Genomic DNA, 21,197 nt, shown 5'->3' with positions numbered 1-21,197 from the left:
AACAGTCAACCATTTAAAATCAGCAAAAAAAGCAATATTAATTGGGCTTAGAAACTTTATAGATTACGAGATTGGTCACACACAGGTTCTCTTCCTCAGAAGCAAAATAATTTCTGAAGGGTATTTTTGCTCCTGATATATATATATAATATATATATAATATATATATAATATATATATATATATATATATATATAATTTATTTCAAAAAATTCTACTTTAATTAAACTTAGGAGATAATATAATCATTTAATCAATATTGTTTAGGAAATAAATTATTATTAACTAACTTTGCAGCAATTTCGCAAGTAGTAGTAATTTGTTTTCGCACTAAATGAATTTAAGATCATACAACATTATATATATATATATAATGTTGTATGATATATATATAATGTTGTATGATCTTAAATTCATTTAGTGCGAAAACAAGTTACTACTACTTGCAAGTTACTTTCGTTACTTTCAAGTTACTTCAAAACATCTTTCAAAATATAACTTACCCGTATAGATTCACTCTTTTAAAATAATTCTACTTTAATTAAACTTAGGAGATAATATAATCAATCAGATAATATAATCAATTAATTAGGAAATAAATTATATATATATATATATATAACCATCTCATTTGAAAACATTTACCCGAAACCTAAGTTTGCTATTTTGCCTGTTTTTAAACTTTACATTTGTTTGTTCTGCTTCAGTGAAGGAGGAATACCTTCCGAGTATTAAAATTAGGAATACAGCATCGGTCAAATAATTTCTAGAAATGTTAAGAACTGTTCATAAATAAAAATGAAAAACAAAGTTAAATATATTGTTACAAATTTTGGATTTATGTTAGATATTTTCAGTAGAATTATGATTAAACTTTTTTTTTTTTTTTTTTTCCCCGTGCAATGCAGCGAGTGACAAATTTTAAGAGAAAATTACGCCGGAAAAGTAAAAATGCAAGAGTACGTGCATTTAACATTGAATAAAAGTTTATTTCCGTAATTTATCTTTAATTTAAGTATATGTAATTGACTACTATGTTCGCTGTAACCGTAATTCTACTCTTTTTACTTTCTAGAAATTGCTGGAACTGCCTCGCGCGGCAGATTTAAAAAGCTATAAAAGGCCAACAGAGAACATCTCATCTCAGTTGTTTTCAGTTAGCTGATGTTATTATAGTTAACCGGATTAGCTTTCTCTGCCCTGTGGATTGCGTTCTATTTAACTTTTAGTAGTTTAAAGTATGGCTACTGATTATATTGCGTGATATTGCGATATTGTACGAATATCTCGGAGGAAAAACCCAGCTTTCTGTTAATTTTTGTTTTTGTTGATAACAATAGCTTTTATTACCCTTTTATTGGACTTGTGCATTCAATCTATTACGAACCCGTATGCACGCAAGCCTTTTTGGTGTCAGACGTGGGATTGAATGCTAATAACAAAAGCGACGGTGGAGCAGTTAAGACATCTGATGGCAGTCATTTAAAGGAGAGATGAATGCCGTTCAAGAAGAGGTGGAAGCTGGCAGAGAATCAGTTAAAGAAGATCGGAAGCCGTTCAAGTAAAAGTGGAAGTAGGTCAATAATCAGTTAAAGAAAGATGGAAGCTTGTAAAGAATCAATTAAAGCGGAGATGAAAGTCGTTCAAGGAAAGATTGAAACAGGTAAAGAAGAAATGAAAAGATAAATTACCCGCATAATAGAAAACAAATTTGAGGGTATGGAAAACAGAATAGACGTGGTTGAAAATAATGTTGGACAAATTGAAGAAAACGTTTCTTCTGTCAAATGACAAATAGAAGAGAGAGTGTCGCCGTGGAACAACAAATCGATTACAGAGTTTATTCTGTGAAAGCACAAATAAAAGAGAGAGTTTCTGCTGTGGAACAACAACCTGATGACAGATTTTCTGCAGTAGCCAAAGAAGTTGATACGTTAAAGAAATTCGTAGCGATGGCCGAGAGCAATTCTGATTGTTTTAAATTTTTACCCATGCCTGATATCGTCCCTCCATGAAGTTCTCCACATATGATGGGAAGACCTCCTGGCAATAAGTGTATAAGATGCAATTTTCTATAGTGGCAGAAGCGAATGGATGGGATCAAGCTAAAGCCTGTCATCTCTCTGCTTCTTTGAGAGCAGACGCAGCGGATATTCTTCAGACGCTTCCCGAAAACAAAAGGATAGATTTCGATGCTCTGTCCAGCGCGTTGGAGCTGCGCTTTGGGAAGAAGTGTTTAAACGACTACAGCAAACTTCAATTGAAATCCCGTCAACAGAAGATCACGGAAACTTTCCAGGAACTTGCCACAGATTTTGAAAGACTGTTTTATCTCCCCGTTTCAGAATACCCGACAGAAACAAAGGAAATCCTGTCCCTGCAGTACTCTATCAATAGGCCTCCGGGATCCTGAAATACAGAAAGCTCTACAAATGGTGGATGTCAAGAATTTAGAAAGTGCTCTATTATACGCCATGAAAATCGAGGCAGCCCACCAGGAAACTTGTAGAGACCACCACACAATCGGAGGTGGTCATGTTCAGGAAGCCAGTGAATCAAGTCACTGCTCGTTTAGAGTATTTAACCAGACACAGTGCTTTGATACTGAATAGGACGGAGAAGAAACTGACACTAAAACTGAGAGTAAAGTGCTTGAACTGAGGTGCTTAGGGTCACGTGTGAAGGAACTGCAGAACACCCCAGAGCACGGCCAATAAGACAGACGAATCAAACAGCAACTTAATGACTTGAGACAGAACAGGAGTGACAAGAAACCATCCTTAAAGTGCTAGAACTTTGGTGATGAAGGCCACCTACGGAAGAACTGCAGAACACCCCAGGACACGACCATTTACCAGCAACGACTCAGGAAACAAATTAGTGGTCATCTCGCGTAGCGGAGTTTGAATGATAATGGAAAACCCCCTATTTTAAAGCGCTCAAGATTTCTACAGTGAGTGACACCAGTAATTGACTATTTATCAGTGGGCATATCGATGGAGTTCTTTGTAATGTGACCACCCACACAGGAGCCAATGTTACCATCATTCGGAAAGATTTAGCTCAATAATTAAATGATCGATTCATTTGGGCGCCATCCTGCGTTACCCGCCAGATTGTGCCCTGTGATAAAATCGACTGTAAGGATCTTAAGTTTTACTAACGTTTATTTTATTTTAATCTTTACTATCACTTCTTATTTTCTACTTCCGGCCAGAATTATAAGCGTTAAAGTATTTATGCAAAGTTTGTCTGGCGAACGCCAAATATTTAAGTTGTGGCTTTTTGCCAAGCGAGAGAGAGGAAGCAGTTAGTCGAAGCAGGCAGCTTACCTTAGAAGTTTACTCAGTTGCTGGTTGCCTTCCAGGCTAGAGGTTTTAATCCTCTTGATAATTTTTAAACGTATTGTAGTGTTCACAGTTCTCTGTACTACATACGGCTTCCTGTTAATATAAGGCCAATCTTCCACGTTTATTATTTTAAGGTTAAATTAGAGTTTAGTTTTATTTTTATACTTTTACGTTTTGACCCCAAGTAGCGGGTCTGTGTATTTCCGAAGTACGGAAGTTATTGTAAATAGAGAAAAATAAAGGGTTTTGTATACCCTTCTTGTGTATCCTGTCTACTTCCCACAATTGTTGAACATAGCTTTAGTAAGCTCTCTGTTCCGAGTCAGGTCCTTGCATGTTCCCGAAGAAGGTTAGACGGAACATGGAACCTGATACGACATTGACAATCACGTTGAATATCTCGTTTGGAAGTGCCGCCTACCACCACACGGCATATGTGACAGATATTACAGACCTTTGCATACTCGGATTGGACTTTCTGAGGAAATACAGTTTTTCCTTGGACTTTAAAAACAACAAACTCCATTCAGCCTCTGACAATATAACTATCCATCATCAGAAGGGATCATCATCTGGACGCCTAGTCCTGAAGACTGCTCAAAAATCTGCCGATATCATGCTAGTGTCAAAGAGATACACGAGCTGCTGAGTCCGGTCGCACGACAAATTACATAAGCATCGGCTGATCAAGACACATGGAGTAACAAATAAGTCAGAAAAGACCAGCTGGAAGACGTAGACATTAAAACCATAATAAATTTAACGAAGTCCTCAAACAGAAAATTCTGCCTGGCAGGATATTTCGATCAAAACAATACTGGGCTCTCTGGGATTCACATCACATTCGAAACGGCGTTTTATACCGAAAATTCGAATCGGATGATGCGAAGGTTTTAAAATAGCAGCTGATACTTCTAAGATCCCGAATCCCTAACGTCCTTAAAGAACTACATAGCAGCCCTACAGGAGGTCACTTCGGATAATGAAGACCTTGAGTTCTTGAGCACTTCTACTGGAGTAATGCAAAGGATGACGTGCAAAAGTAACGCCTATCATGCGATGCGTGTGTGAGTCAAAAAGGACCGATGAAACGCAGCCGAGGCAAGCTGCAACTTTACAACGTAGGAGCGTATTTTGAACGTATCGCTTTCACATCTTGAGACCTCTTCCACAAACTGCTAATGGCAACAAATACATCCTTGTTACCATTGATTACTTCACTAAGTGGCCTGATGTGTATCCTATTCCTGATCAAGAGGCTGTCCTTCTGATCAAGAGGCATCCTTGTTACCATTGATTACTTCACTAAGTGGCCTGATGTGTATCCTATTCCTGATCAAGAGGCTGTCACAGTAGCAGAGGTAATGGTACAACATTGGATTTGTAGTTTCCAAGTGTCTCTTTCCGATCAAGTAAGAAATTTTCCCTCGGCTGTAATTAAAGAACTCTGGAAGCTACTCGGCAATGGCAAAACCCAAACGACACCTTTACATCCTCAGTCAGACGGCATGGTTAGAGAGGTTTAATCGAACCATCCTTAATAAACTTTCATTGGTGGTGTCCAGAAACCAACAGGACTCGGACAAGAAATTACCGCTTTTTTACTGACACACTATTTTTTACTGACCAGTGCTGTCCACTAGACTACCGGTTATTCCTCATCTCAGGTGCTCTTCAGTCGTGACATTCATCTGCCTTGTGATCTCTTGTGTCAGCCCGGCGACGGGGAAGAGAAAGACACGATACGATATGACACGAGAGCTACAGGACATCGATTCAACAAAGGAGACAAGGTGGGGTTGTGAAATCCGATTCGACGGAAAGGACTCTGTCCTGAACTACAGTCACCTTGGGATGGTCCTTGCACGGTCCTAAAACAGGCTGAACGACGTCGTAGTTCAGATCCGTAAGTCATCGAACTCTAAGCTTAAAGTCGTTTATTACGACAGGCTAGCTCCTTACTGTGGTCGTAGTATGTAGGATATATAACGTAGGGTAGTACAAGACCATGGTCCCTTTTGTTTCTAAATTTGTAAATTTATGCATTCATTTATTGATTTGTATTTGATTTATTTTAAGTTATTTATTGCAATTATTGTTTATGTTGTTTGTGATTGTATTGTAATGCTTATTATTGCATTGATGCTTTGTAAGTATGTCTTTTTGTAAAAGGATTGTACTGCCCGGGACGTGGTCCTTGCGAAGGAGACAGTGCTGCGAATTTTTCATTTGGTTAGATAGTTTTAGTAGAATTATAATTAAAATTGTTTTATTCCTCCGTGCAATGCAGCGAGTGACAAATTTGAAGAGAAAGCTACGCCGTAAAACTAAAAATGCAAGAGCACCTGCATTGAATATTGAATAAAAGTTTATCTCTCTAATTTATATTTAATTTGAATAAATGTAATTGAATACTATTTTAGCTGTAATCGTAATTCTACTCTCTTTGCTTTCAGGAAATTGATAGAAATGTCTCGCGCGGCCGAGTTAAAAAGCTATAAAATGCAAGACAGAGAATATGTCCTCTCTGTTGTTTTTAGTAAGCTGCTGCTATTATCTTTGATCGGATTAGATTTCTCTGCGCTGTGGATTGTGTTCTATTTAACCTTTAAGTAGTTTAAACTATAGCTACTGATTATATTGCGTGATATTTTGATATTGTACGAATATCTTTGAGAAAAATCCAGCGTTCTCTGTTTATATAAGAATAAATTTTATTAACCTTTCATTGGATTTGTGCATTCAATCAAGTATTTTGAACCCGTCTGCAAGCAACAATATTGTGAACAGTTCATAAACAATCTTTTGCCTTTTTCTAATTAAAATGCTGTGAAGAGGTGTACTTTTATGTTTCTAGTTATATTTTTATTAAATTAGTTAAATTCCAATGCTCGTTTGAAGGGTAGGTTTTCGTTTATCGTTTAAGGTTATCATTCGGTTAATGTTATGAAAAGAGCCGTGTACAAACGTGATCATATTTAAGCGGCGTTTACTGTATCATATTTATTTTCATATCTATACACAAAACATAATAAGACAATCCGCTTCCATTATTATAAATACTGTAAAAATTACACATATTTCTTAATTTCCACAAAAGTAACAAAATCTTACAAATATATACAGAAAAGAAACTTAACACACTTCTGAAATACTGAGGGTGTTTACATTATTTTAGAACGATTTCCATAAAGAATTAAGAAAAGCAATTTGCAATAAAATCTTTTGCCAACAGCTTATTATGTAAAATGAGAAAATTCTAAATCGATTCTTCTATCAAAATGTCGCTTGTAAATAAGCTGTGGACTGGAGGATATGTTTTTGCGCTTTCCGAAGAGAAATATTCCTATTCCATAATTCAAAAACGTTGTGAAATGCATGGTGTTCAAATTTCTAAGTGCAAAATAAGCAACATTACTAATCAGAAGAGAAAAACTATAAATCATTACTACTTGTATTATATGGAAAGATGACTCCAAATGAATACCTGTCAATGGTACTGTTTCTAATATTTCTAAAGTTAAATCTTTTGTAACTAGAGAAAGCCCGCCGACACAGAAATTAATTGCAAAGCCTTTAAATACATCTGTAGCAATAATAAATAAAATAATAAACCGAGATTTAACAAAGGTCTATTTATTATTGAAAACAAAGAGAAAAAAATGTACTAACTTAGTTCCGTCAATATAAAGAAAGTTTCAGTAAGGGGATTATCGCAGAATTCTCTTACAACGGGAAATAAAAAATTAGAAGAGTGAGAAAAAATGTTAAAAATCAATCAAACGTACTATCAACAGACGGTACTTACAGAAGAAATTCCATTTCTTTATACCGATGACTTTCAAAGCATGAAAATTTATCAAGCACAAGTCACACTTCGAAAACTCCCACTGTATTCATTGATAAAATAGCGACTGATACAGATATTGCATACATACCTTTTTAACGTATTGCCCTGATGTTGCACCTTCTGGACTATTTTACCTTTGGTCTCCCGAAAAGAGCTCTTTGTAAGCAAAAACTTATAAGGGACTTCTCCCGCCTTCTTATATGCCTTCGTGGTGTAATGGTCAGCACACTCGGCGCGTATTCGAGAGGTCAGAGGTTCGAGTCCCGGCGAGGGCACTTCATGTCTCCTGCTTCGAAATAACCTAATTTCTCCACAGTGGCGCCCGAAAGTAAAAGAAAAGCTGGTGGAGGATAATTCTCCACCACCAAAATTTGGCGACTGGGTTCCTTAATCCCCAGTCGCCTTTAAAAGGGGGAGTACATAAGGTATTCCTCCCGCCTTCTTAGCATGCTTTCGTGGTGTAATGGTCAGCACACGCGGCGCATATTCGAGAGGTCCAAGGTTCGAGCACCGGCGAGGGCAATGCTTATTTTTCATGTCTCCTGCCTCGAAATAACCTAATGTCTCTATAAATTCACCTCGATAGATGGACTCTGAGTAGCAGTGAAAGAGGAAAGACTTTCTGTTATAAAAATCTTGATGCAGAATTATAGTTAAAAAAAAAAAAAAAAAAAAAAAAGAAAGAAAGACTATCAGGTCAAACATTTAATAATAATTAATAATTATTAATAATGTGTAAACACTCTCTGTAGAGCTTGCCATAGTTTCTGTAAAATATCATCACAGTCAGTTTATACGATCTTGTCTTAGCCACTAATACTTCTTTACGTTCTTTTAATTGTTTTGTTTTTTTCTTCATGAAGATGTTTTCTTAGTTATTTCTGTTATGATTATTTTCTATTACTTGTAAATTTAGAATAACTTTTTGAATTAAAAGAGTAAGTAAAATTTCTAATATTTGCAAATTTAGACAGTTTTTTTAACAGAATGAATAAATAAAATTCTCTAAGCAGTTTTTAGTATTTCTAAATATTGGCTCAATGTTTTTCTTTTTTGAGAGAAAACGTAAACAAAATTTTTCTGAACTATTTTTAATATTTATAAAATCAGACTTACTGTCTTTTTTAAAGAAAGCAAAAGTAATATTTCTCCAGATTGATTTTGAGAGAAAGCATGAACGAAATTTCTCGAAGCCTTTTCTAATATTTAGAAACTAAGACCCACTCTCTTTTTGAAGAAAAGCATAAAACAATTCTGGAAACCATTTCTAATGTTTGGAAATTAAGATTAACTAATTTTTAACACATCTTACCTGATTTCTAAAATAAAAATCTTTAAACTTAAGATTCCATTTTAAATTGCTTCACAAATGATTGGCATGCACGGGTTTAAAACACAGAATAATTAAACTGTACATTTTGATATTTTTCAGCTAACAGCTCTGAATTAATTAACAATTCGTATAAACTTTGTGAATAAATATGCAGAAAGAGTTAAAAAAGAAGCAACATTTTGTAAACATTTTTACACTGTAAGTAGTAACAATTATTTTACAGGTGAAGGTATTCTTAGCACGTCTGGGTATCGTAATTTGCATCCCTAATATAAATTGTGTAGCGAATAAAAAAAAAGTATGGCAACACTTAACACTCTGTAAGCATAAGCATTCAGTGCGTCCATTCCGCACACATTTTTTTCCCCTTTTTCTTTTCTAATATAACGTAAATCTCATAAAATCACTCTTAAATATATACATATTAAAGTTTGCTTGTATATGCGTAATCTGAGAAAAGGAATTCAACGCTTTAAGTCTGTGTTAACATCCCTATGTCTATTCATACATCACACGGAACAATGATGTCATAAATAAGCAAAATGGCGTCCAAAATGCATGAGAATAAATAGGAATCTTAGACGCATATTTAAATTTCGAGATGAACAATGCTTTGTTGTTTATATCCTTCTCCGAAAACAATGCCATAATTTTACTTCCACAACAAATGGACGAAAGAAGAAGATTAGTCATGACTTTTGAATCTGATGTCAGAAAATTTATTTTGAACTCAGATGATCCCAGTTTTGTGTTTTACAATACTACAATACCAGACAATTTTACAATACTACAATACAATTTTACAATACCAGACTGTGAGTCAGGCTAATTATAAATATTACTAGCCACTTGCACGGCCAATCATCTAAAATAGTTACCATAAAAAAGAAAAATGTACAATGATTTTTAATGAGTCCAGCTAGTAATATTTTATATTTCTGATTAGATAGCTCATGATTTTAATGCATTTAAATTTAAAACAATCATGTTAAAAAGTAGGAAAATATTCTTAAGAACTACATTTGGTGCTTTTAAATCGTTCGGTTTGTTACTCAATTATAATCTTTCAGATTAAAACTGAAAGTTAAGAATCTTAGGCTTTACTGAATGGCATTGCGCTGGTGTGGATAAAATAAAAAATATTTAATTTTAGTAGGGGCAACACATTGCTTTCAAATAGCGGAGTTTGTTGATTAAAACTGAAAGATTTTTATTTTTATCTCGCTTTTTGGAGCCAAAATTGTTTTATTCTGACCATTGCTGCCATGACTCACTTTCAAATCTCTGAGTTTATTAATAAAAAATTCATTAAATTCCTACAAAATAGGAAATAAATCAAAAACGACTTCGAAATTCGAAATTCAGACTCTGAGGCTTCTATGTTCGGGGAAAGAACTACGTCTATTCAAAATTTTTTATCTCTTGGTGCCGCGGATTCTTCGCAATACAAGGAACATACATACATACATACATATATGCAAGGACCAAATATTCCACGCAAGAACCAAAATATTACCTTTACGATATGCACATGTGAGTCGATTCTCAAATTTTGGCTTTCGTATTTCACATGGCAGGTGCTTTCTATTTGTCATGATCGTCCCAGTTAAGTGGCACTTTTGTTTGCGTAATTCTTCCGCCAATATGTAACTCGTATAATAACGGTTCGTGAACATGTGGTGTCCCTGAACACCGGGATTTTATCCTGTATCATTTTGTATAGATGTAGTGGTATTCTGGTTGATATCGGTAAATCGGGTTTTATCAAAGTCTCTGTTGTTAGAGATCCATAATACGGCAGAATAGCGCAAATGAAGCCGGTATTTGAATCTGCGAGCGTAAAAAACCGAATACCCCATTTTGTAGGTTTCATTGGATTGTATGTAATGAATGATATGCGGCCTTTGAATTTGACAGTCGACTCATCCACTTAAATCTGCTCTCTGGGTACAAAATAATTCAAGAACCTTTCATTTATATACTCGAGGAAACCAGATACTAACTGCAAACGGGTTCTAGGGTTTGTGTTTTCTGAGGGTATTGTCTTGAGATGAAGTCTCCAAAATATTTGACAAAATCGGTCTCTCGTAAACGTGTCTGAGTAAAACGGAATATAACTAGTATCATTTTTCGACCAGTATTCTTGTATGTTTGCCAGTGACATTGTCCCCATATTTATGATTGCCTCAATAAACGCCCAAAATTCGATAACTGTTACATCGTACCATGATCGCCATATAGAACAGGATGATAAGGTCTTGCCTTCCACCTTCCTTGCAGCGTTATTGTTAGTTTCCTGCACTATGTCAGTAACTAATTCCTCGGTGAAAAATAATTTGAAAAAATCGATTGGTTCTTTTATGTGTGCAAATGCGTTCCGGTCCTAGTTGTCTTTCACCGGATACAAACGGTATTCTTCTGGGGATTTCTTCGGATTCTGTACACACTGTCCTTCTGAAGGTTCAGTCCCTTCTGTACAATCACTTTGGCTTCCAGATTCACTATCGATTATTCGGATTTTTCGTCTTCTTGCTCCTCTAACGTCATCACTTCGTTCTTCATGGGCAAGCTGTCTACGTAGTGATGTAGTTTCGTTCGTTATTGCCGAAAAACTCATCTTCGCTAGAAGTAACTTCGTCGTGTTCCATACTTATTGGGCTCAGAGTAGACCTGTAGTGGGATTTAGTTCCCGGAGCAGGGAAGCCCAAACTTACTTACTTACTTACTTACTTCGTCGTGTTCCATACTTATTGGGCTCAGTAACTTTGAAAGAAATACTGCGATCGGCAAGAAGGTTGAGTTCGAACTGATGTCGAAGACAGAGTCCTACCCGCGGTCGCAAGTATTTTTGAGATAAGACATTTAATCGCATAAGCATTGCAAAGACAACCTTTATTTGAGATAAGACATCCTTATAGCTATTCAGACACCTCGTAATATGATCTACAAAAGGCCAAGTAGATCTCTCAAGCGATATTCCTTAGGTCAAACACAAATAAACACATCGATTGGAATGGTGCCTCTCAGGCACCGCTCGAGTTATCGCATCACATGCAGTGGTGCCTGGGAGGCACCGCTCGAATGCAAAGGGTTAAACTTCGTCGAAAGGGGAGTTTTTTTTTTTAAAGTTTTGTGTGTTACCTTTATTTATTAAATATCACGTCCTACGTACTCAAACTATTAAATTCAGTTCAACAGCAATATCGCAAATTAATTTTAAAATGAGTATAGCTTTAGAATTTCCGATACATAGTCTCGCGCGCTGGAGATAAAAATGTTTTATTTTCGTACTGTGTTGCCATTGGTCGCTTTGAAATCGTTTAGTTTTTTAATCAAATATTCGTTGAAGTGTTACAAAATCTGAAATCGATAATAAAACAAATTTTAAATTCAAATTAGGGCTTCCACATGCCCATATTCTATGGAAGATTGCGTTATTCAAATTTTGATGGCTCTAGGTACCGTTGTTTTATCATAATGCGACAAACATACATACATTTATGCAGTTCTTCATTATTTAATTTCTTTAAATATAAGACAGGGCGATAATAAGTGGTGGCAACGATTTGAAATGTGATACAGCCTTTTAAAGTTTTCGACGCAAAATGCCAAAACGAAATTATTAGTCCTTCAGGGCAAATTGCCCCTTTGGACTAAAAAAAAGAGAGAGAGAGAAACTAATTAGTGTCCTCTTTCGGGGTGGAGATTGCCAGACATTCAGAAGCTTCATTTTAAATACGCGCTTAATGAGACTGTCTAAGAAAATACGCGCCGGATAGGTTTTCGAAGTCTAACCTGTAGTTTTCGAGCAGAGTTTGGGTTTTGTAATGCGCTGGCCACATTCAAATGTCTCATGGAAATCGTGCTGAAAGTTCTTTTTAACGAAGCTGTCTCATTGTGTGATAAACTTGGATGGTATAAGGTATTTCTCCCACCTTCTTGACATGCCGTCGTGGCGTAGTGGTCAGCACACTCGACGCATATTCGAGAGGTCTGTGGTTCGAGTCCCGGCGAGGGCACTGCTCTTTTTTCACATCTCCTGCTTCCCAAAAATCCTAATGTCTCTACAGTGGCGCCCGAACTAAAAGGTGGTGAATGATGATTCTTGACCACCAGGATTTGGCGATTGGGTCCCCTAATCACCAATCGCCCTTTAAAAAGGGGGAGTATATAAGGTATTTCTCCCGCCTTCTTAGCATGCCTTCGTGGTAGGTAGTAGTGGTGTAGTGGTCAGCAAGCTCGACTCGCATTCGAGATTTCGTGGTTCGAATCTTGGTGAGAGCATAGCTCATTTTTAACATCTCCTGCTTCCAAAAAATCCTAATGTCTCTACACACCATGATCGTAAGAAAAGTTTTGAATAGCGTTTCGAAAATAATAGGTAATTGCTCGAGAAATTAAAGGAAGCAAATCCAAAACTCAGTCCTGCCAAATGTAAATTATTAAAACTAGAAGTGCTTTACCTCGTATATGTCAACTCTGCCGAAGATTGGTGTACAAATCAAGAAAAATGGTTTGACAGTGAAGGACAAAGAATCCCCAAAAATGTCCATCAACTTCGACGTTTCCTGGGACTTTGCACTTTCTTTTTCAGGATAATTTCTATGGACAATTCTTCCATCTCAAGATCATCTTCAGAAGCTGACAGAGAGCAACGAAATGTTTATGTGGTCTAAAGAATGTGAAGAGAGCATTTAACAAATTGAAGAATGTTATAACATCTGCGGCCATCCTACACGTCCTCAGTTCAACAAAACATTTATTTTTGGCAGGGATGTGAACAATGAGAATGTTGGTGCTGTTTTGTTCCACAAAATAAGCGGTCAAAACTGCGTCGTCGCATTTTGAAGTATGTACTAAACAGGAGAGGACGTACTGTCACCCGAAAAGAGATTCTCTCAATAGTTAAAGCGTATAGAACATTTCCTCTGCAACAAAAATTCCGCACAGATCAAGCATCGTAGGCCTGGCTGCTAAATTTCAAGAATCACTAACGGAAAATAGCCGGATGGATAGATAGAATGCAGGGATACGATATAAATATCCGCCATAGAAAAGGATCGTCACACGAAAACGCCTACGCCCTGTCTAAAAGACCTTGCCCAGAAGCTCGAGGTATTGTTTAAGGGTCAAAGCCAAATATGACCTGGTTAATCCGATCGATGTAAAATTACAATTTCAAAAGAGCTTGAAACAGAACCATAGCGTGACGAATTCAGGAAGGACCAGTTAGAAGACGGCGACTTAATCTTTGAATGGGAAACCTACCTCCCAGAATATTTCAATCTACAGTCCTAAGACCAAACAATACTGGGCTCTTTAGGACGCACTCTATATTTGCATTGGCGTCTTGCACCGAGAGTTCGAATCGGGTGATGGAAAGGTATTCCGATGGCAGCTGACACTTACAAGATCCCGGATTCCACGCGTTCTTAATGAATTACGTAGCAGTCCAATAGACGGCAATTTCGGAATAATGAAGACTTTGTATAGCGTTGCTTCTACCGCTGTAATGCAGGGGCTGATGTGCAAAAATAGTACCAATCTTGCGATGCCTATTCGGGCCGAAAAGGGCCGAAGAAACGCAGCCGAGGGAATTTGCAAAGTTATAATGTAGGTATGCCTTTAAAACGCATCGTCTTCGACCTCCTGAGACCTCTGCCATGAAGTACTAATGTCAATAAGTACATCCTCGTTGCCATTGGTTACTTTCCAAAGTGGCCTGAAGTGAATTCTATTCCTGATCAAAACGCTGTAGAGATGGCACAGGGAATGATAAGCATTGGATTTCCAGGCCCCGAGTGCCTCTTCAGTTACATTTCGATCAAAGAAGGAATTTTATATCGGCTGTAATTAAAGAACTCTGCAAACTACTCGGCATAGAGAAAACCCAAACGACACCTTTACATCCGCAGTAAGACAGCATGATAGAGATGTTTAATGGAACTATACTTAACAATCTCTAGCTGATGTCTTCCATATACCAACAGGATTGGGACCAGACGTTATCTGTGATCTTACTGGCCTATCGCAACGCTTTCCGCAAGACTACTGGCTATTCCTCTTCCAGATGCTGTACGGTTGTAACCTTCGTGTGCATGGCTTCAATGCACAGTTTTACACGACAGCGAGCAACTTTACGACAGGGACTTTGAAGACCGATACGACACGACATTTACAAGACAGCTATTCAAGGTAGATGAAAGTGTATATTTATGGAGTCTGATTCGACGGAGAGGATTTTCTCCTAATCTACAATCACCCTGGGAGGGTCCCTTATGCAGTCCTAAACAAGCTGGACGACGTAGTAGTTCAAATCTGTCTGTCATGAAATTCTAAACTTAAAGTATTTCGTTCCGACTGGCTAGTCCTTTACTACAATAGTACGTAGTACCCATAGTTTATCTAACGTAAATAGTCAATGGTCCTATGTGTATATCAGTTTGTAAATTTATGCATTTATTTATTGATTTATTGCTTGAGTTGATGTATATTGTTTATAGAAGTTTTTAGTTTAGTACTGAATTGATTTACTTTAGTTATGAGTATGGCTTCCTGTTCAGGGATTGTACTGCCCAGGATCTGCAGTCCTTTGGAAGTAGTCAGTGTTACGAATGTTATAATTTAAATCGTAGTATCTCTTGTATAATATAACATGAAATGCCTCAAGGAGCTCTGCTGGAAATACAAGTTTACAGGGCCAGGTCCATTTAACATTGAGGTAAACGGCTTTGTCAAGATAGTGTAAAGCTGGCGATGGTTTTAATGACTAATTTTCTCACCAGATTCAGCAAGAAATCGCCAAAGGTACCAGATCCGAACGCTAATTTGTCTAATTCATGTATGCAACTGTTACTGTGTCTGGTTTATATGTAACTTTAACCATATATGCCTTCCAATTATTTTGAGAAATGAAAGGCACTGGAAAATTTGTGGCTGCATACGGAAAACTATAAAACTATACTTAGGACCGGAGACAGAATTGTTCTCAGATTGCAATTCAGTGCTGACTTTGGAGTACTGAAAGATCTCTGTGCAAGCTTCGTCTTTTAGCTGAGCTTTGCACTGCGTTGTGTTTAGAGTTCTTAGCAGCTTAAATTAACAGCTAATGATTGTGCTGTGTGATACTGAAAAGATAAGTACGAGTACTTTTGTGAAAGTATTTAGAACTGTAAAGTGTTTATTTTGAGATAATAAATTTTGTCAACCGATCATCGGGTCTGTGTGAGTTCAATCCATTACAAACCCGTAAGCAGATGTTTTTCTTTTCTTTGTAGCTTTATCATTTCCACCATGTGAGCACGCCGAGTCACCCATTTTTCATCTTCCACCCTTTTCCTTCTCCAATCATCATTTCGCGAACACCTGAAGCCACTCGCTTTCTTTTAAAATTTTCACCACAGTCTAAGCCTACTTACAGTAACAATCTTTCCTTCTAATAATAAAACTACACATTTTCTTCTAGCAGTAATTTTTCAACGAGCAGTCATTAGAACATATACACACAGAATGTATATACTGTTTTATTTATTGTTTGAATCCTTAATTAGCATTTGTAATACTTTTTCTTTTAGATCACTGTTCGGTGGCAGCACTTTACTGCTTTTCCTTATTTGTTTCTGTTGCCAAAGGAAATTACAGGCCAGGACACTCGCAATGGCCGATATCACTGACGTCGAAAGTCAACAAGCCAGACAGGTGAGATTGACTTTGAATTTCTTAAAATTTATGTAAACAACACCATGCTTATAAACAAGAAATTCATTCTAGGTACAGTGGCCTCATTTAACGAACAAATTATCTGAACAAAAAACGCTTCGAATGGCAAACGGTGTCTCAAGTTGCGAACACTCAAGCCGGCAACCTATTACTTTCAAAGATGCTTTGTGGTAAACTATGCTACTTAATTAACAATCAGAGATTTCTGGAAACATCATTTTAACACCATATTTCGTCTCATATTTTCCTTTTATATTTACTCCTTTTATCATTCGAAAATCGAGAGGGGAAAATGAAGCAAATTATTTAATTTCCGAAAGACGCATCATGGTAAGGATATGGATAAACTACACGTTTTGCAAAAAAAAATCGAAGCACGATGAAGGAAGTGGTTGTTTTTAATGGAATTGAATATATGAATAGCTCATACACAGATAATAAAATGATGAAAAAATCAAGGTCATAGTACCTGTTCACGGCTCACAATCACCCATTGTGTGTTGAAATTAGTAGGTGGTCAAACCGCGCCTGGCGGCAATGCATGCTCGAATTCGTCGAGGCAAGGGGTGGTCGAGGTTCCTAATGTCATTCTGCGACACATTCTGCCAGGCATTCATCAGTTGTCGTTCCATATCTGCGATATTTTGTAGTGCCCGAATCTGGCGGCCTGCCATATCCCAAACATGCTCGATTGGTGAAAGGTGTGGTGACCTTGCTGGCCAAGGAAGAGTATCAACCGCACGGAGACAGTCCAGAGATATGGGAGCGGGATGTGGCCTGGCATTATCCTGTTGGAAAATAGTCCCAGGATGGCGTACCATGAAGGGTAATAGAACTGGCAGCAGGATGGTATCAGCATATTGTTGAGCTGTTAAAGATGTATGGAGGATGACTAAAGATGGTCTACTGTCATAAGAAATAGAGCACCACATCAGGGTTATGTTTTTGTAAAAAAGGCTGATTGGGACCGCCGGGCCCGTACTCTCCAGACACGAACACAGTGGTCATCTGCGTCAAGAGTGAAGCGGGATTCGTCACTGAACACTATAAGATGCCAGTCTGATGGCAGCCATGATGATCGGCTGCGACACCTATCCAGACGACTCTGTCGATGTTGTCGTGTCAAAGGCAAACGTCTTAAAGGCCTCTGTGAGCGTAACCCCGCCTCAGACAAGCGCCGTGAGACGGTGGACGGTACCACGGGAGGTGTGGTTGTAGTGAATAGTCGACAATGATACCGTTGGTGCGGTTCGAGCCTGGCGAACAATCATTCTATCTTGCCTCGCATTTGTGCTCCTTGTCCTTCCAGAGCCTTCATTTCGTCGGCAATGACCTTGTAGACCCCATTGCTGCCAACATCTTTGCACAGCAGTATCTGCACGCTGCAGGTGGCGGCCTATTGCTCGGTATGACCACCCAGTTTCACGCAACACTACAATGCGACCAAGTTCGAAGTCGTTTAATTGTCTGTAAGGTCTTCGGTATCGTCGTAATGGCATCTTTAGTTGCTTCTTTGCGGAATTACAATGGCAGCAACAAAAAAAAGATAAATTTTGCACCTCTGTTACTGGTTTTATACTTTGCGAATTGCGCACTACAAATGCGCGCTATGAACGCAATTCCTGTTCATTTGCCTTGAAAATTTGATAATTTATATATTCGATCAAGATGTTTTTGCATACCAAAATTCGTCACGATCGCAAAAGTCCTTCTTCGTGCTTCGAATTTTTTGCAAGAGTATACATTAAAATATTATTTCTTTCAAGGAATGTACATTCCGATAAGAATATGAAGTAATATTTAATAAGATAGTTCCATTTGTACTTCCCTGTAGCTCGAATCTCGTCCGTTCTCATTGTTGTCTTTACTACTCCTCAGGCCTCGAATCAGTCATATACAGTTAGAGAAGGCGAATGTATAGTCGACCTGGCGAAATCGTAGACTCGGACGTCGGTTCGTGTCGGTTCGTGTCGCGGTGATGGGTCAGCACTTACATAAGATAGGAACAAAGTTCAAGAGTCAGAAGGGAAAGGTGCGGCGTGTTCTTCGAAGGTAGTTTGCGAAGGATTGTCCTTGTGAATAAAACTACGTGGACGAATTCATTTTAAAATTTAGGAGAATTCATTTTCTGAACGCGTTAAGGAGGAGGGTAATTATGCGAATACTTTTTCAGAATCTGGCGTTAAAATGTTAAAACAAAAATACCCGAGGAAATCCTGCATTTTTCATTATTTCAAGCCATTAACTCATTAACAAACCCTGGCAGCAAGTGACTTACAGGACCAGGACTTCGGCTGGGATAAAGGATGGCCAGATTGGATTGCAGGCAGATACTTTCGGTATTTTGAGACATATTTGTTGATGATATTGTAGATAAAACCATGGATCTTGATAACGATGTCTATAAATTACTGGAGACTATAAAAATAAGCTCAATAAGAAAGAATTACAACGTCAAAATCTATTGTATTTTTAGAAAAATAGAAAGAAAACTGACCCTAGTTCTCTGATCCCCGAAATGAGCAAAATGGAATAAGATGCCAAGTTTTCATGTAACGATATCATCCTGATAAGGTGATACAACATAAGCACTTCTAATAAAAATGCCATATCTCACTTAAGAAACATTTATAAAGTCTTACTATTTTTTTTTGCAGTATAAACTAAATTCAAGACCCAATCTGAACGTAAACGACTTGTCGCTGCGTCCAGTAAAAGGCGGAGACGTACGAAGGTTATAAAAGACCCTCATATTAAACTCAGAGTAATTTAACAGAAGGCACTTTGTGTGCTCATAAAAGAGCCAGCATTTATGGCGTAACTTAAAAGTAATGAATTCTAAGTATAGATAAAAGTATAGAAATAAAAGTAATGAATTCTAAGTATAGAAATAAAAGTAATGAATTTTAAGTATCGTAAGTAGTCAAATGAATTCTACACAGAATGAATTATGCGCAAGTTGACTCAAATCTAATACCAACGTGACAAGCCTAGTGGCGAGAATAACACAATGCCGCAGACAGACTGCTATCTAAGAAATTTAACTAGTAACGTGGCCTTCAGCAGGCGGAACACGCTCTATTTCAACAATCTAACACTTCCTTTAAATACTATCTCTTTCTTCCTCGTTTGAATGCTCGTGAGCTAAAATTTGCATTCTGGCGAGAAAATCGAAAAGAAGAAAGACAGTAAATGTAAAAGCTATTGAACATAAATAACTGGTTAGTTAAAAATAAATAAATCCTTATACATTTTATAACTTAGGTAGCAAGAAATCGCATTTTGAGAAAACGGAGGCCCAATGGGTAGTACGGATGATAATGGGTAATCCCACGCATAGTGCAGGTGTGTGCTCAAAATTCTGCAACGGTCTGGATCCTGTAACTTTAGACACAAAAGTGTCAGCTATGATATCAAATTTAAAAGATTTCTGGTGCAACATCGAAAGACTTAACTTTATCGTCGATTGTCTAAGTCAATAAGACCTCAACCTGGGTCACCCTCTAACTGTACTCTCATAATGTGCAAATGCTCACCAGCGGCCGAGCGGTAAAGTCGCTGAACACTGGTAGTTCGGTCCGAGATTCGAATCCCGCGAACGGGCTGGCTGCATGGGCGTTTTCGTGGTTTTCCCCATGTGCATTTCCCTTAGAAAGTTAGTCACGAAGGCATTCCTCCCCTTAGGCAGATAGCCCTCGAGGCTTTGCCATAATCACACACACATAATGTGCACACAGTGACTCCATGAAAAAATTCTTGTAACCTTTGTAACTTTCTTTTTAAACTTCTTAACCGTCTTGTAATCTATTTGTATCCTTCTTATAACCTATTTGTAGCCTTCTTATAACATGTTTAAAATTGCAAATAAAGTACCAGTTGGAGGCATCTGAAGAGGCCAGATGGTTAGTGTGCAATTTTTTCTATCACGCCCTCACACTTGCGCCTGACCTCACGTGTCGCGGTCAAGGAAATCTTGCAGTCTACAAGGTTACATTATTACTGTTGAATTTACATCCTTTCTGAAAAGAGGTTTTGAGTTTTAAACAGGGTCCAGGTTGAATGGTAAATTTGTGTTCGTATATTTTTATGTAAGCAGTCACAAATGGTGAGAAGAGTTTTCATTCTGTTATTTATTTGTTCGATGGTTAGCTATTCTGGTGAGGATGGTTCACTTCCCAGAATATACGTTACACCTTATTTTCATGGTAATTGGGATCGCAAAATTAGTTGGAACAAACAGAAAGATGCTCCAACATCTTCCTTTTCAATTTCAACTTATGCCCTTTTTTAATACACTGCCCTTCAATGCAGGTGCATATTTGATTACCGATGACCAGTCGACCCCTTTAAAATTTCATCGATCCGAGAAATTCCTGGCTTAGACCTTTTGGGAATCGCTCGAACATCGAACACTGGTTATTTATCTCGAGTTGAAATCCCGTCAAACGGGCCAGCTGTATGACTATTTTCGTGGTTTTTCCCATGTGTAATACGAACACCAGCCAATTTTTTTGAGAAAGTCTCCATGCAAACAACCATTCCTTTAGGAAGACAGCCCTCATTTGCTTAAGTACGTGTAACATTCCTTATGTGTACTTTTCGGCCCTATCCAGAGAGGCCAATTTTTCATATTATACTTCCAATAATTATTGAAGTCTATAGCTTTAAATAGCGACTTCAAGGCCCTTCATATACAATCGTAACGGATGTCGTTATCACCGCGCAAAAGGGATTAGAGGATATTATCAAATCAGAGACTCGACCATCTTCCTCAGTATTCGTCACCATGATTATGAGTCAAGCCAAAAAGGGAGAAATCATCTTCAACTTTCAATTATAAAATAACAGATGATAATGTAAACGACTGCTCGTTTCTTAATTTTTCTCCAGTTTTCGATTGTGTCAACAAAAGAATAGGACTTTACCAGCATTTCACTTCAAGCTT

The 21,197-nt window shown here is 37.5% G+C and overlaps 1 protein-coding gene across 1 annotated transcript in view; it reads left to right on the top strand.

Annotated features, from left to right (window-relative positions):
- Positions 1-21,197, top strand: part of LOC118192011 (uncharacterized) — an 88,337-nt gene that overhangs the window by 44,172 nt on the left and 22,968 nt on the right. The window contains exon 3 of the mRNA XM_035362890.2: positions 16,108-16,231. Coding sequence (XP_035218781.1) covers positions 16,108-16,231 — 124 coding nt within the window. The remainder of the gene's footprint in view (positions 1-16,107; positions 16,232-21,197) is intronic.

Source organism: Stegodyphus dumicola, chromosome 10 (genome assembly GCF_044657685.1).
Source record: "Stegodyphus dumicola isolate Sdum_Otavi_A_Nest chromosome 10, ASM4465768v1".
NCBI classification, from domain to species: Eukaryota; Metazoa; Arthropoda; class Arachnida; order Araneae; family Eresidae; genus Stegodyphus; species Stegodyphus dumicola.
The sequence above is the reverse complement of the archived record's forward strand: the minus strand, read 5'-3'. Positions and strand labels throughout refer to the sequence as shown.